General features: G+C 43.3%; 1 protein-coding gene across 1 annotated transcript in view; it reads right to left on the bottom strand.

Annotated features, from left to right (window-relative positions):
• The window catches only part of BRMS1L (BRMS1 like transcriptional repressor), a 624443-nt gene that overhangs the window by 252123 nt on the left and 354671 nt on the right, over positions 1-17649 (bottom strand). Inside the window, exon 4 of the mRNA XM_044074136.1 lies at positions 16350-16446. Within this exon, the coding sequence (XP_043930071.1) occupies positions 16350-16446 (97 nt within the window). The remainder of the gene's footprint in view (positions 1-16349; positions 16447-17649) is intronic.

Below are 17649 nucleotides of genomic sequence, written 5' to 3'. Positions count from 1 at the left end.
GCAGGCTACAAAAGAAATCTTGAACCTTTTTGGCACAGTAATTAGGAGGAGCACATGCTACAGCTGAACCTGGCCTACTCTTGGAAGAAGCCTTTGTAACAGTAGGGGAAGGCCTAACCACCTTAGGCAGAGAGGGGAGAACAGCTACCTGAGAAGCCCCTTCAGCCTGGCCTACCTCCTGTGAAGACACATCCTGTAACAACAAAGTCTCCCCCTGGGACTCTAGGGAAACTTCTGTTTGGGCCTCTGGCACAACCGTGCCCTCTAAAGAACCGACGTCCGGGTCGGCTGGTGCCTCTAACCTAGGCCTAGGTGTTTTGTCCTTGCGCTTCGAGGTAGCGGGCGTCGGAGCATCCGACGGCATTTTGTAATTGCACCGCTTCGAAGACTAACCTAGCGCAGTCTAATCTCCTCTTTATGGTACGTTTGTTAAATCTAGTGCAAGAGGAACACCCAACAACGTCGTGCTCAGGCCCTAAACACGGTATACACAAGCTGTGGTAGTCCCTATGTGGTATCTGTTCCCGCAAGAAATACAGTTATTTACTTTTTCTGACATCCGGTAAAATACTGAGGCAAGAAAAACCAAAATATTCCCCAACGGGGTACTTAGCCAACTTGGATTCGGTCTGAAACTCCGGTTTCGGAAAATCTCAGGACGCCAACCTGCACTCGCAAATTTGCTTCTGCATCGGACCACGCGGCAAAAAAGACTGAGGATATGACGTCGGTCATGCGCATTTATACCCTGACGTCCTGGCGTCAGTTTAATGCGCCATGACCGGCGTCAGCCATATACTTTGGTATTCGGGCCGACCGAGGACAGCGCTATACCCAAGTGTAAGGACTGCAGCAATGTGAGATGAAGAACATTTTATATGTATATATAAAATTACATGCAGCAATATAAACTTTACCTTCATCCACAAGCAAATACACCACATAGGTTGTATAAATCAGAGAAGGAAAGATAGGCTCCATCAGAAGAAAATGGGGGGATGGCGGGTGGGTAACCTGGACTGCAACAGTGAATACACTCGAACATCTACATTTATGGTAAGTGTACACAACTGTACTATACTCTTCGTGTTTCACTGTTGCAGTCATTACATTTGGGTAGATTCCCAAAGCTATGGTTGGGAGGCTGGAGCTAAACCGCATTAGGAGCGGCTATGGGAACCTGCAGAACTGCAGTGGCAAAACCTGCCCTGGATTTAGTGTAGAGTGGCAGATGATAGTGCTTTGTAAAGGTGTGCACTGAACTCCAAGTAGCTGCCTCTAAAATGTCTTTAGTTGGCACTCCCCTGAGAAAGGCTGCTGAAGTGGCTGCAGCTCTGGTGGAATGTGGCCTAATGCCCTTTGGCACTGGCTTGCCATGGTATAAGTAGCAGAAACTAATGCAGTGGCCTATCCACTTTGAAATAGTCTGCTTTGAGATAGCCTTTCCTTGTGATCCTGCGGCATATGCCATTAGTAATTGCTGTGTCTTTCTGACAACTTTGGTTCTGTCCAAGTAGAATCTAAGCTGTTTACATTCAAAGAATGCAGAATTCTTTCCCCCTTGTTCTGTGGATTTGGATAAAAAGGTGGCAGATGAATGGTTTGGTTAAGAGCCACACTGGACACCACTTTGGGCATAAATGTTGGGTTTGTCCTCATGGAGGCCCTATCCAGATAAAAAATGATGAAAGGTTCCACAGCCATGAGTGCCTGTAGCTCAGATATTCATCTTGCTGAAGTTATTTTGAGGATCAGAGCTGTTTTCCAAGATAAAAACTTTATATCAGCAGAAGCAGCTGGCTCAAAAGGAGGCAGGGTGAGTTTTTCCAAGACATAGTTGAGGTCCCATGCAGGCATTGGTGATCTCCTTGGAGGCCTTAAATTTTTGGCTCCTCTGAGGTACTGTTTTAATAAGGGATGAGAAAAGAGTGGTTGCTCTGTATTGTAATGAGCCAAAATGGCAGAGCCATTAATTTTAATAGATGAGAAAGACAGGCCTTTGTCCAGCATCTCAGTTAAGCATTGTAAAATCTGAGGAATATTTGGCACAGCTGTATCTGTTCCTTGTGCCTGGTTCCAAGCACAGAATCTCTTCCATTTCCCAGCATAAGATTTTCTAGTACTAGGCCTTCTGGCTTCCAAAATGACATCCATCACAGCTTTGCTGAGAGGTGTGTTTTGTATGACTACATTATCCGCCATGCTGCCAGGTTTAAAGTCCTGAGTTGGCTGTGCAGGATCTGATTGTTTTGCTGGGACAGTAGATGCGGTACTTGAGGTAAGGTCCAAGCTGGGCATTGAGACAAGCTCCTTAATATTGGGTACCAGTGCTGGCGGGGCCAGTCTGGTGCAATCAGTATAATCTTTGGTTTCTCCTGTCTGACCTTTAGGAGTACCTTGGGGAGGAGAGGCAGAGGGGGAAAGGCATATACTGATACGTTTTTCCAGCTGAAGGATAGGGTGTCCACTTTCCATGCTCGTCTGTGATAAGTCCTTGTGCAGAATCTCTTTATTTGGTAGTTGTGAGGGGAGGCAAATAGATATATGTCCGGGCATCCCCTTTCCTTGTTATCATGCTGAAGACTTGTGAATCCAGCTGCCACTCGTGGGGATCCATGAGGTATCTGCTTAGTTCATCTGCCAGAGTATTTTTCCTTCCTGGCAGGAATTGTGCCTGCAGATGTACTTGGTAAGTCAATGCTGTGCCCCACAAAGTCATGGCTAGTCTGCAAAGGGGGTAAGAATGTGTGCCCCATTGCTTGTTTATATACCACATGACCATGGTGTTGTCTGTCTATCAGTAGTTGTCCTGGATGAAGTAGGTCCTTGAAGGCTGTCAGGGCATTTTGAACAGCTAGCATCTCTTTTTGATTGATATGTAGATGCATTTGGTTTGAGAGCCATGTTCCCTGAATGCATCTTCCTGCCATGTGGGCCCCCCAGGCATAATCTGATGCATCCGTTGTTAGTGTCTGCCTGGCTGTGGGTAAAGTGAATGGCTATCCCTTGTTTTGGTGACAAGCCTTCGCCCACCATCGAAACTCCCGTTGCAGGCACGGAATGAGAGTAATTATAGTTTCCAGGCTGTGGCAATGTTGAGTCCAAACACTTTTTAGATACCATTGACGTTTCCTCATATGCAGTCTTACATATGGAATGAGTAGGATGCAGGATGCCATGAAGCCCAAAGCCTGCAGAATTTTTCTTGCAGATAACTGGGCCTTTGTAGCTAACATTTTGAAATAGGTAGTCAGTTGCCTTTGTCTGGCGTGAGATAGGCCATCTGGGCAGCTGTATTTAAGCTTGCACCCATGAATATTATCTCTTGAGAGGGTACTAGTTTTGATTTATTTTCGTTGACTGTGTACCCTAGGCATGTTAGAAGTTTTTTCACAAATGCCAGATGCTGTAGAAGGATGTCCTTGTTCTCTGCTTGAATGAGACAGTCGTCCAAGTAAGGATATATTTGTATTCCTCAATCTGCAGTAAGCAATTACTGGTGCTAGGCACTTTGTAAAGACCCTGGGCGCAGTAGATAAGCCAAAGGGCAGTGCAGAGAATTGGTAATGCACACTGAGCCAGCCTTGAATCTGAGGTATCTTCTGCATATTTGTCTGATTGGGACATGCAGGTATGCCTCTTTTAGGTCTAAAGTTACAAGCCAAGCGTTCTTGCCCAGCACGGGCAGAAGATGCTGCAAAGTCAACATTTTGAATTTTGGTATATCTAGGAATGTGTTCAGAATTGATAGGTCCAGTATTGACCTCCAGGCCTTGTACTTTCTGGGTACCAAGAACAGCAGAGTAAAATCCTTGTCCCCGCTCTTGCTCTGGCACTTGTTGAATGGCCCTCATGTCCATGAGGGAAGAGACTTGTTTTTGTGCCTCTGCCAATTGATTTTTTGGCAGATCTGGCCAGCCGTTTGCCTTTAACAGGGTATGGAAATGGAACTTGTAGTCTTGTGACACGATATTTAGAACCCACTTGTCCTGGGTTATAATGAGCCAATTTTGAGAAAAAAGTGCTAATTTTCCCCCTAAGGGTGCAGCCAGGAAATAAGTGCTTGGTGCAGGCAGGGGGAGGTCATTGGGACGGTTTCCTGTAAGGTTGTGATTAGTCCTCCACTTTTGGAGGTAGAAGCACCCCATTGCTTTGACCTGTATGAACCTTGCGCCTGGGATCTGCCCCTTTGAGGTCTGTCTGACACAGGAAAGGACCAATTCTTTGTTGGCCAGTGTCTACTAAACCTAGGCGGCTGTACTTGTAAGAAATCTTTGACCGTTTGCATAGATTTAGCCTTGTCCTCCATTTTCTTTAACACCTCTTCTGCCTTAACACCAAAGTACCATGCTGTAAAGGTGCATCTAATAATTTAACTTGAACATGATCAGGCAGATTTTGTTCCTTTAACCAAGCATGCCTTCTAATTACAGAACCTGTAACTGTGGCCCTGCAGGAGGCCTCTAAAGAATCAAAACCACATTGCAAAGTATGCTTTCCAACTTGTTCAGCTGCATGCAATATATCCTGCATTTCCTTGTTTTCTGCACATTCAGAGTTTAACAACATTTTCTGTTTAAGCAATGCCATGAGATGTTGCTGATATTTGAGCATATGAAACTGACAGTTTAAGGCCCTTATAGCCAAGGTAGCAGATGTGTAAACCTTTTTTCCCCATCTATCCAGTGCCCTAGAATCCCTGTCAGAAGGGGTAGGGTTTTTTGCAGCGGAAGCCTCAACTCCCTTGGGACCCTGAGAAATAATTTCTGGGTCTGCAGCAGGGTTTTTAAAAAGGAATTTATGTGAGTCAGGAACCCTGTAATATCTGTCAGGCTTAACAGGAGCTGGAGGCAAGGAGTCAGGGGTAAGGCTAGACTCCGAAAATACATCTACAATGTCTAACACAGGAGGGATGGCTAGTGGCTTGTGCTGAGGTAGTAACGAGAAATCCCTGAGCCTCTTTTTAGATTCTGAAAAACCTTGGCTCTCGCAGTGGAGATGCTCACTCATGGTATGTAAGGTTTCCCCAAAAGGAGAAGCTGAATGTATGGAGTCTTCAGCAATAGAATCCTCATGGGGGGAAAAGAATATTCCTGATCAGAAGAGGAATCAGAAGGAATGGAAACCTGATCTGAAGATTCATAGTCAGTCTCTTGCCTAGGCCACTTATCAGGAGGGGGATGGAAACCCCCTGATCAAGGTAATCAAGTCTTCGGCCATTTTAAGCGTCTGTTTTTTGGGCATGGAGGCCTGTCCACGTGGCTCTTGAGTTTGCTTCTTTGCCTTTGAAGGTGCTTTAGTCTTTGCCTTTGAAATCGGTTTAATGTATAGATGTTTGGGTCTGAATAAACCCTCAGAAGCCGGTGCCTGCTCAGCGGCTCCGGACCCATCTGAAAGATTAGCGTCCGAGGCTCCAATACCTTGAGTTTCCAGCGGCATGACCGACTCCACGTGGGAGTCGGTAGCGGTCTGCGACTCTAAAGTAGCGGTAGTCAGGGGCTGCGAAAGTGCCTCAATGAGAACCGGCAAACTGGCGACTGGCTTAGGAGAAGCTTCATTGTCGGTTTTGGGCCTCGACTGTCTTTCTTTTTCTTTGCATTTTTTGTGAACTCCGGTAGTCGGATGGCTTTCCGACATTTCTGGATAATTAAACCTGCGTCCAAAGTAGTTTAAAGCAAAATCATACCAACGCTTAATAGTGCGTTGGTTAAATCTAGCACAAAACCGACAACCCAGAAAGTTATGATCAGGGCCTAGGCAAGGAATACAGTAAGAATGAAAGTCCTTATGAGGCACTTGCTTCCCACAAGAAATACAATTATTAACTTTTTCTGACATCGGTTCTGGAGCAAGAAAAAAGATGTTCTTCATCTCACATTGCTGCAGTCCTAACACTTGGGTAGTCCGCTGTCCCTCGGTCGGCCCGAATATCAGAGTATAAGGCTGACGTCGGTCAGGGCGCATTTGACTGACATCAGAACGTCAGGGTACAAATGTGCATGACCGACGTCATATCCTCAGTCTTTTTTGCCGCATGGTCCGATGCAGAAGCAGTGTTGCAAGTGCCGTTCGGCGTTCTGAAATTTTTCGAATTCGGAGTTTCAGACCGAAGTGAGAGTTGGTTAAGTACCCCGTTGGGGAATATTTTGGTTTTTTTCTTGCCTCAGTGGTTTACCGGATGTCAGAAAAAGTGAATAACTGTATTTCTTGTGGGAAACAGATACCGCATAGGGATTACCATAACTTGTGTATACCTTGTTTGGGACCTGAGCACGACGTTGTTGGGTGCCGCTTTTGTGCTAGGTTCAATAAACGCACTATTAAGCGGAGGTTGGATTGTGCCAGGTTGGTCTTTGGGAAGCGGTGCAATTACAAAATGCCGTCGGATGCTCCGACGCCGGCTTCCTCAAAGAAGCGCAAGGACAAGGCAGTTAAACCTAGGTTAGAGGAGTCGTCCGAACCGGACGCCAGTTCTTTAGAGGCGTCAGTGGAACCGGTGGTTCCGATGGAGGCCTCTCTGGAGTCTCAGGGGGAAACCTTGATTTTACAGGATGTGGCCTCCCAGGAGGCAGGTCAGGCTGTAGGGGCTTCTCAGATTACTGTACTCCCCTCCCTTCCTAAGGGGTCTAGGCCCTCTCTTTCTGCTTCCAAGGCTTCTCCTAGAGGCAGGTCTAGTTTAGCTTCTGTGGGCGTCACTCCTAGTTCTTCAGGTTCTGTGCCCAAGAAGCACATGCTTAAAATGGCAGAAGATTTAATTACTTTAATTAGAGGCTCTATGCCCCCTCCTGATAAAAGGCCTAGGATGGAACCAGTGTTGGGGGATTGGGAGCAGGCTTGGATGTGTCTGAGTCTTGGCTGAAGACTTACAGGAGTATGCTCATTATTCTGATTCTGATGTGGATGATTCTACTCCTTCAGCTTCTCCTCCTGAGGATTTTTCTTTTCAGAGACCCTTCACTCCATGAGAGAGCATTTTAAATGGGAAGGTCAGGACTTCTCTGATTCCAGGAAAAGGCTTAGGGAATTTTTGTTTTTACCCCAGCATAGGCCTTTGGCTATACCTCCTGTTCTAAATGTGGTGGAAGATGTATTTGCAGAGGCTTCTCTTAATCCTGATTCTTTGCCTCCTGCTCCTGTTAAACCTGATAGGTATTACAGGGTACCTGAAGCTCATAAGTATCTTTTTAAGAGTCCTAGGGCAGACCCTGAAACTGTTAGCCAGGGGCCTAAGAGTGTTAAGGCTTCTGTTGTCAAGAATCCGGTTCCTGCAGATAAAGAGGCCAGGGCCTTGGATAGATGGGGAAAGAAAGTTTATACTTCTTCCACTCTAGCCATGAGAGCTTTGAATTGCCAGTTTCACATGTTGAAATATCAAAATTATCTCCTTTCACAGTTGAAATCTAAGGTTGATGCTCTGGCGGAAGGTATTGATTGTAAAGAGTTACAAGATTTAGTGCATGTTTCTGAACAGGTGGGTAAGCACTCTGTGCAATGTGGTTTTGATGCTGTACAGGCCTCGTCCAGGGTGGCTGCTACTGGGTCAGTTCTTCGCAGGCATGCCTGGCTGCGGGATCAAAATTTATCTGACCATGTTAAAACTAGGATTTTGGATGCCCCTTTGCAATCTGATGTCTTGTTTGGTTCTCCTGTTGAGGCAGTTTTAAAGAAAATGGAAGACAAGGCTAAGTCTATGCAGACTGTTAAAGAATTTTTACAGGTTCAGCCTCCGAAGTTTAGTAGAAATTGGCCTACTAAGGGGTGGACGTATCCTTCTTATGATTCCCAGTCTAGGGGTAGATCTAGTCGTGGCAGGGGCAGAGGTCAGGGCTCTTTCAGGCCTAGGACAGGGAGTTCTCCTGCACAGTCTTCAGGTGAGGGCAGGGGTCAGTCCTTTCGTAAACAAACCCAATGACCTACCTTTTCAGCTGCCAGAACCTTCTCGCCTGGCAGCACCTTTGGGAGGAAGGTTGGCACTTTTCAAAGAAAATTGGAGGTTGATTACCCAAGACAGATGGGTATTGGACATCATACATCACGGTTACAGGTTTTATTTCCATACCTTGCCTCCTTTCAAGGGCATGCCAGACATTCCTCCTCAACAAAGAATAGAGGCTCACAAGCAAATTTCTCTGTTACTCCAAATAGGGGCCATACAGCCGGTTCCTATGCCAGAAAGAGGCCTAGGATTTTATTCTCGTCTGTTCCTTGTACCAAAAAAGGGGAACACGTGGAGACCAATTTTGGATTTATCTATCCTCAACACTTATCTGGACATTCCCAAGTTCAAGATGTTGACGTTACAACAACTTTTACCTCTGCTGGGCAAGGATCACTGGATGGTAACTTTGGATCTCAAAGAGGCATATCTTCATGTTCCTATCAGACTAAGTTGCAGGAAGTATCTGCGTTTCCGGTCTGGGACTTCTCACTATCAGTTCTCTGCATTGCCCTTTGGCTTATCTACTGCGCCCAGAGTATTCTGAAAGTTCTGGCTCCAGTGATAGCTTTCTTCAGGCTGAAAGGAATACAAATCTATCCTTATTTGGACGATTGCCTGATTCTGGCTCAAGGAAGGGAAGAGCTTCTTCGTCATTTGGAATATGTGATAGCAGTGCTAAGATGCCTGGGGTATTCTGTGAGCGAAATAAAGTCCAGTCTAGTACCCTCTCAAGACATGTGCTTTCTGGGTGTAAGACTGAATACAGCATCCCAGATGGCCTTTCTAACCCCGGACAAACAAAAGAATCTTTCCCTTTACTTCCATCATCTATCTCTTCAGTCCGGGCTGACTGCAAGGACAGTCCTTCAAGCCTTAGGGTTCATGGCATCTTGTATTCTGGTGCTTCCCAATGCCAAACTGCATATGAGGAAGTTGCAATGGTATCTCAAGAATGTATGGACACAGCACTGCCAGGATCTGGACACTGTCATTCCAATAATACCTTGCATTCAAAAGGAATTTTTGTGGTGGGCTCAGGAATGTCACCTAAACAAGGGACTCTCTGTGACCCGGCCAGAGGCGAGTCAAATTTTAACGACAGATGCCTCGGACAAAGCTTGGGGAGCTCATCTAAACGGAAAGTGGATACAAGACAAGTGGCCTGTCAGACTACAGCATCTACATATCAACTTGAAGGAGATGTTAGCAGTCCAGTTTGCATTAATAGCTTTCAAGGATTTACTTCTTCCAGGGCAGGTGTTGATTCTAACAGACAACACAACTGTCATGTGGTACATCAACAAGCAAGGGGGAACACATTCTTATCCTCTATGCAGGCAAGCAACGATTTTGTGGGAGACTGCTCTCAATTTACAACTAAGTCTTCAGGCAAGGTTTCTGCCAGGAGCACAGAACTCCTTAGCAGATGTGTTAAGCAGACAAATCATGGATCCCCACGAGTGGAAACTGGATCTTCATGTATTTCAGAAATTGACAGTGTCCTGGGGAACTCCAGACATAGATCTGTTCGCTTCTCCACTAAACCATCAGCTGCCAAAGTTTTGCACAAAGAGGTTTCATCCCACAGCCTGGAAAGTGGATGCTCTTTCTTTCAGTTGGAAAAATCTTCATGTGTATGCCTTTCCACCTCTGCCTCTCCTCCCAAAGGTACTTCTGAAGGTCAGACAGGACAAGCCAAGGATGATTTTGATAGCTCCAGATTGGCCTCGGCAGCACTGGTACCCATTACTGAGAAGTCTAGTGCGGAAGCCTCCATGGCCTTTGCCTTTGATTCCACATCTGTTGTCCCAGGAGGACAGTCATTTGCTCAATGTCAAACTTCACTCTCTTCATCTAACAGCCTGGCATATTCTGTTTTAAACCATAGAGGGTCTCAACTTCCACAACAAGTTTTGAATGTGATTTTGGAAGCTAGAAGGCCTAGTACAAGGAAAGTGTACGCAGATAAATGGAAGAGATTTTTGTTTTGGAGTGCAGCTAAGGATTTGGATGTTTCTGTGCCTGATTTAAGTGTGGCTCTTCAATATCTTACTGAGTTATTAGACAAAGGTTTGTCCTTCTCTTCTATTAAGATTCATGCTGCAGCAATTTCAGCTCACTACGACTGTGACCCACCATTGTTTTCTCATCCTTTGTTCAAGCAATTTCTTAGAGGGGCAAAGAATATAAGACCCCCACGAAGGGCTCCTACTCCTGCTTGGGATCTCAATTTTGTGTTGGAGAAACTCACTCTACAACCTTTTGAGCCTGCAGCTACTGCTGAGTTGAAATATTTGTCATGGAAGACTGCTTTTTTGTTGGCCATTACCTCTGCAAGAAGGGTTTCTGAATTGCAGGCCCTTATGGCAGTTGAGCCTTTCTTAATTTTCCATAAGGATAGGGTATCTTTACGTACTAATCCTACCTTTATGCCTAAAGTGGTTTCTAGTGTGGCTTTAAACCAAACTATTCATTTGCCTACTTTGTGTGCAAATCCCCTAAATAAAGGGAAAAGATTTTGCACACTTTAGATGTACACAGGCAGTTGCGATATTATTTGGACAGAACTAAAGGGTTCAGGCAATCTCAGCAGTTATTAGTTTCTTTTGCTTTGTGCTCTCAGGGCAAGCCCGTGTCAAAACAAACTATTTCTAAGTGGATTGGATTTTGCATTGCTTTCTGTTATTCCCATCATGGCAAAGAGATTCCAGCTGGGATTAGGCCTCATTCCACTAGGGCTACTGCCACTTCAACAGCTTTTGAGGGGTGGCAACTAAGGATATTTTGGAGGCAGCCACTTGGAGTTCAGTGCATACCTTCTCTAGGCATTACCACCTTCCATTGTACTCTAAATCCAGGGCTGGGTTTGCCATTGCTGTGTTGCAGGGCATTCTGGCAGCTCCTGCTTCATTATAGTTTAGCCATCCTCCCTTACCTCTGCTTTGGGATTCTACCCAAGTGTTAGGACTGCAGCAATGTGAGATGAAGAACATAGTACAGTTTTGTACCTACCATAAATGTAGATGTTCGAAGATCCACATTGCTGCAGTCCAATTTACCCTCCCTCCTTCCCCTCTGTAGTTTGAGGTGGTTGTGTGGGTTGGGTTATCCATCTGAGGTTTATTGTATATATTGTATATATTGTACATATTCTTGGTGTTAGGCTGGTTGGTTGTTTAGCTGTTGCCTAGGGGTTTTGACCTTTTTTCTTTAGGGTCTTCTGACATCTGGGGCAAGAAAAGACTGAGGATATGACGTCGGTCATGCGCATTTGTACCCTGACATTCTGATGTCAGTCAAATGCGCCCTGACCGACGTCAGCCTTATACTCTGATATTCGGGCCGACCGAGGGACAGCGGACTACCCAAGTGTTAGGACTGCAGCAATGTGGATCTTCGAACATCTACATTTATGGTAGGTACAAAACTGTACTTTTCCCCAACGGGGTACTTAGCTTTATAGAAGACTTCGGATCAGAAATTCAAACTCAAAAATCTCAGGAGTCTGCTGACCGGCACTTGCGAACTGCTTCTGCTTCGGGCAACGCGCGGCAAGAAAGACTAAAGAAAATAGCGTTGGCTGTTGCTTTTATACCCCTGACGACCTGACGTCAGGGAAGGGGCGACGACAGCCGACGCAGGACCCAAGACTTTGGAATTCAGGCCAACTGAGGGAAACCTGCCAGCAGGATTACCCAAATGTAATGACTGCAACAGTGAAACATGAAGAACATCATACCTTTTGGAATTGTGGCCAAAAAGTTCAACCTTGGTCTCAGACCGTAACACATTTTCAGACCGTAACACATTTTCCCACACACTTTTGGAAGACTTGATGTATTGTTTTGCAAATTGTAGCTGGGCCTGGATGTTTTTCTGTGTAAGAAAAGGCTTCAGTCTTGCAACTCTACTCCACAGCCCAGACATATGGAGAATACAGGAGATTGCTGTCACAAGCAGTACACAACCAGTACTTGCCAGAAATTCCTGCAGCTCCTTCAGTGTTGCTGTAGGTCTCGTGGCAGCCTCCCTGACCAGTTTTCATCTTGTCTTTTCATCAATTTTGGAGGGATGTCCAGTTCTTTGCAACATTCACTGTTGTCCCATATTTTCTCTACTTTCTGATGACTGTCTTCACTGTGTTCCATGGTATATCCAATGCTGTGGAATTTTTTTTTGTACCCTTCCGATACATTTCAACAATGAGATCCCATTGATGCTTTGTAAGCTCTCTGCGAACCATGGCTTTTGCTGTAGCAGCCAACTGTGTAAATGTCAGGAAAATCCTACTAGACAGCTGAGCTTTATTTGGGGTTAATCAAAAGTCTCTTGAATTGATGGCAGGTGTGTACCCAAGAAGACTGAATGCTAAATTAAATCAAAAGGAGCTTCAACAAAGTATTAATTTAAGGGTGTGCACCATACCTCTCAACCTCTTACAGCAAGAAACCTGGACAAAGCTATAAATAAAAGTGGGACAAAGGCCCAAATATAGGGACAATTTTTAAATATTGCTCTTACAAACAGAAAGTTGATAGAATAACAGGTTTTGCATTAGCATGAATTTTCTGAATGGTTTGAAGTCTGAAACTCAAATGTCGGACATTATTTTCTGACTTAAATCTTTAATGACTTGTCACTAATTTGCCAGAAAACCACTTTTTTAAAAAAGTAGTTTTCTGGCAAATATGAAAAAACAGATTAAAAATCTGAGGCAAAAATCTGTACAGTTGACAAGTATGGTGTGCACACTTATGCAACCAGCTTATTGTACGTTTATTATTTTATATTTTATTGTATATAATTTTATTTATATTTTTAATGACTTGTTGCTAATTTGCCAGAAAACCACTTTTTAAAAAAGTGGTTTTCCAGCTAATATGAAAAAACAGATTAAAAATCTGAGGCAAAAATCTGTACAGTTGACAAGTATGGTGTGCACACTTATGCAACCAGCTTATTGTACGTTTATTATTTTATATTTTTTCCCCAGACTAGTTTGTTTTTCAATTGAATTGTACAGGTTATAGGTCACATTAAAGGTGGGAAAAGTTTTGAAATGATTTACATTGGTCTCATTTTTTTATATCACAAAAAAATGGCATTTTAACAGGAGTGTGTAAACTTTTTATATCCACTGTATTTAATACTGTCTACAAACATGTACACATTCTCAGGCATACTTCTTTGGTAGACAAAGTGTAGTGCAAGGCAATTTAGGTAAATGGCAGGCTGAGTGACTGCCACTTTCGCCAGCTGTGTATTTTGTCAACAAAGTAATAGGGGTGGAAGTGTATGTCCCAGTCTGTGTGTGCTAAAGTTACAGAAGAGTTAGGTAAGAGGACAGGTTTAGTGCATGTGCAAGTGTTTGTGAGTTAGGTTTAGAGTAATGGGCTAAATTTAGTGTTATGTGTGTACGCTCGGCAGGTGTCCACGCTGTTTTGTGTAGTGGTAGTGCTACAGAAAGTTTTTCCATGGTGAGGTATATGGGTAGAGTTAGGGGCAGTGCATTAGGGTAAGCAAGCATTACAAAGGTAAAGCAGGAGTGCCCTGCCCCTTACATTGCAGATGCCCTCCACCCCTATCAGCAGTGCCAGTCTCCTACAGAATCATTACATTAGGCAAACCTCAGCACACACATCCTCCCATAGACGTGAGCAGGCAAACACCTTTTTATTCCCTTTCCATCTTGGTCAACTCCTCCCATTTTTGAACCTGGGCTGACTGGAGCACAGTCAGGGCTTCATCCACCTATACTATGAAGCTAACTTTTATTTATTTATTTATTTATTTATTTTTTTTGAAGAGGTATAAAACAAAGACGCTATACGGAATGGGACACTTCCTCTTAAGTACTAGACTACATATCTCACTCTAGCCTGAAACATACTGACTCTCCCTGTGACACCAGCCACTATTTTGTTTTAATATCCAAGTGTGGTATGAGATGATGAAACGATTTTGCTAAGCAAACATGATTTTTTTTTTCATGCTTGCTAGCGTGTTCAATAATTCTGCTGTATCCTGTTCCTGAGGACCTTTGAATATTCTTCTCTCTAAAATGAACAATGGTCATATTACAAAATGACTTTAATCCTCTTTAACCTGACTAACATTTCCCTAAATTTTAGGTATAGGCAGGTAAGACATTGTCACACACTCTTTACGAAGTACATTGAGATGTGTGTCTGCTTTATGTGCAGTGTAGTCACAGACTACCAGGATGTTTTCCTATTTGCCATTTTATAATGTCATTTTTTATTTGCTTTCAGGTCTGGTTTAGTTCAATTTTAATCCCAGGTAGTTTAATATTATGGACTCTTCCCCAATAATCGTATATACGTATTCATCTATCTATGATAACTGTGGTCACAGAGCTATTGCACATTATGTATGAAGTTTCTTTTTCTTTTATCGTATGGCTTCTTGAGTACAGTAAGACTTTTCTATGTACAGTCTACTCCAAGCTCATCTCAGAAACAAAGAATTCAGTCTCCTTCGATTCAGATGCAAAATAAGTCTCTAAGAAAAAGAAGGTGGCTTCCACTGGCCAAGAGACACAGCAGACCTGGATTCTTCCTTTGTAGCTGGAGTATGGGTTACCAATCAGAGTAGGAGGGAGACTGAACTATCACATGTGGTGGGCAGATCTGCACCTGATGTGGTGGCACTGTCCGAGAGGCTTGCCAAAGACAAAGTCTGGGCATCAATATTCACTGTTGCAATGTACTCTCAAAAAATCCATTTGGTCATCTCTCACCAAATACTGAAGAGATTGCTGAAGTCCATCACTGATGTGGAAATAGCCAAAGGCCATTTAAGTGAAAGAGAGCCAAAGAGGACATGTTTAAGTCTTACTAGCAGGCATTCCTCAGCTCAAAATAGTTGAGTGAAAGAGAATTCCCTCCCAGGTCAGTGCTTAAACTCTGAAGTATGTTATAAGAGATTTTGCCTGCTCCATACAAGTTAGCAGAATAGCCAAACACTCCAGCATGGCCATTTTCACAACACCCACATCCTCTGGACTCAACCTCAACAAAAGGTGGTGAAATGAAGGTGCCTCTCCACTACTGGTCTTCCAAGGAAGATGACAGACATCTACCTCTCGTTAAGGGGAGATGCAGACATGTTAGGATTTGGATGCTGCAGTGACAAACTCAGGAGTACTACTTAGCACTCTTCACCATGTTTTTTTCTGATCCTGCACTGAATGGTAGGAATGCCTCCATGTATGTCCCTTGCACTGAGAATCCTCTAATGCTGGATATGATGAAGTAGGTGCCAAGTTTCTGTAAGTGGCCCCTGCAAGCATCTAGGTTAAAATGCTGACATCTCTGGTAACTCCTGACTTTGCAATCAAGGCCAAGACAGAATAAGTTGCATCTGTGGCAGTCTTGGTCACTAATATGATGAAAAAAAGGAACAAAGGAAAAGTTTAAGCTTCTTAGGTACTAAAAAGCAGGAACTTTCAAATAATGCACATTAAACTGTAATCTGAACAGCATGCACAATTAAAAAGGGCAGAGGATTCTCATCATGGTGGAAGAGCTCTCCCGCCTGGATTAAGGACATGCACATACTGTGAATATAAGATCTTGATAGCAGAAAAAAAAAAAAAAAATGCTCAACAGACACGTAAAAGAGCACTCCAAATGTCGACTATCTACTCACTACAGAGGACACCTTAAATAAGATTCTTACCATTTATGCAGTTGAAGAGGCCACAAAAGTACCTCATGAAGAGGATCCTAGGCCTTAAACACGTCCTACACAGACAGACTAAAAAAAACTCCAGCTAGTCTCCATCTCGTATTGTCTACTATGAGGTAATCTCTGCTTGACTTACAAAGCCATGTTTGACCCAGCTCTGTTAGAAATGCTACATCTAAAGAATCCAAATCCCTCTGCATCACACACTCCAGAGACCTCAACCTCATTATCACACTCAACAGAACATGCTGGAGGGACAGGTTCATAACCCAGAGACTGCCCATGCTCTGGAATAGACTTCCCATACATGTCAAGCAGAGCACCTCACTGGCCCTCTTCAAGAGGGATCTTAATGAGTGGATGGGAAATAGAAAGTTCACCCTAGGATCACTGCAGTGGCTCTACTTGATAGAGGCACTGGGAACCAACGTCAGGTGGCATGATGCCAGGGCACTTCTATGGGCTAGGCTTGCAAAGGCTCCAGGGCCATTAGCCTAGTACACACCTATAAACCTATTATACCTCAGCAGGCAAGTATATATTGGAATTTTAAAGGCTGGCCATGATCACATTTAATGCATTCGCACAGTTGTCTTTCGATGTGAAGATTTCAATAAACATTAAATTAAGTACTGTGCACCAGACAAGAATTAGTATTAAAGCTTATGTACCAAAAGAAAACTAAAGAGCTGAAAATTACCTGAGGTGATATCAATATTATGTCTATCTTCTTCAAGCCGTCGAATCTTCTCCTCTAGTTCACTCTGAACAGTATCAAACAGCAGCAGTTTTTCACTCTGAAATGGAAAAATCTTAAACATTTAGAATAAAAATAAAACAAGCAGAAAAGGAACAAGTATAAAACAAAGCAATGGTAGGATTTTTTTTCAAACACTACACTGAAACTAACATGGATTTTACGTATTTTAGAGTGAGCGCATTAAGCTTTTCCAGCACTGCAGTAGGGGGTTCATGCGGAGAAGCTGCTTGCAAATGTGTGTGCCAAACAGGCAGGCTGACTTAATGCTCTGCCAGCAGACTGTGATTAAAGAGACCCAGAAACAAAAAGGGCTCACATACCAACTGCAGGAGACAAAATGTTCATCTAAACACAAAAGGATTAAGGAATGACTTGGTTAAAATTAACTTTCTAAGCAACTATTCTCTTACTTAGAAATAGCGGTTTGATTTTAATCCCAACTGCAAGAGTTATGTTTTATTTGGGAAATTTATTACAACACTCATTGGGATACATTAAATATACTAAGTACCAAAGGAAAAAAAATGGGTGCTCAAGGTCTAGAAATTCTACAGAAACACCCTTGAAGCTCAGGAAGGACATACTCCAAATGGACTCAGACTGTGGTACCTTGTTTTCACGGAGCCTAACAAACTACTACAATAGTATCAAGGAGAAAGTTATTCAGAAAAAAAATAAAAAAAGACTTCTACATCTGATTAAGAACTTTGGAAGCTCTTTGCTGTACTTTCTATAAAGTAACAAAATAATGTTAACCAATCATCAAAAAACTGTGAAATTTTACCTCAAACTGTAGACTATTTTTTTAATAAATTCTCCATTCCCCTTAGTAAACCTTCATTGCTTTCTGCAGTGATGCTGATAATGAAATCACTGAATAAGTACAATAACTCATTTTCTAATTACCTGCTTAATCCATTTCAGAGTCCCAAGGGAACAGGTGCATAGCTCGCCACTCACAGTACACAAAGCATAGCCACTAATCCTAAATGAGGAGCCAAATCTTTGCAGGCTGCGAGTGCGTACATACATCATAGACACACTCTAAAGAATAAGTACCTATCAACAATTTGGAAATAACAGTAAACAGTTCACATAGCACAGCAAAAGGATCTGTACATGTAACCACAGCTACTGACAAAAGTGAGGGAGATCAGATCAAGAACAGAGGTGGGGTAAAGTATTCTACGCAGCAATAAATGTCAAAAACAGCAGGGGTAGATAAAAGACACAATTAAGT

The sequence above is a fragment of the Protopterus annectens genome, chromosome 6.part0 (genome assembly GCF_019279795.1).
Source record: "Protopterus annectens isolate FY-2018-M chromosome 6.part0, PAN1.0, whole genome shotgun sequence".
Classification (NCBI taxonomy): domain Eukaryota; kingdom Metazoa; phylum Chordata; order Ceratodontiformes; family Protopteridae; genus Protopterus; species Protopterus annectens.
Note: the sequence above shows the minus strand (reverse complement) of the source record. Positions and strands in the feature narration are given on the sequence as shown.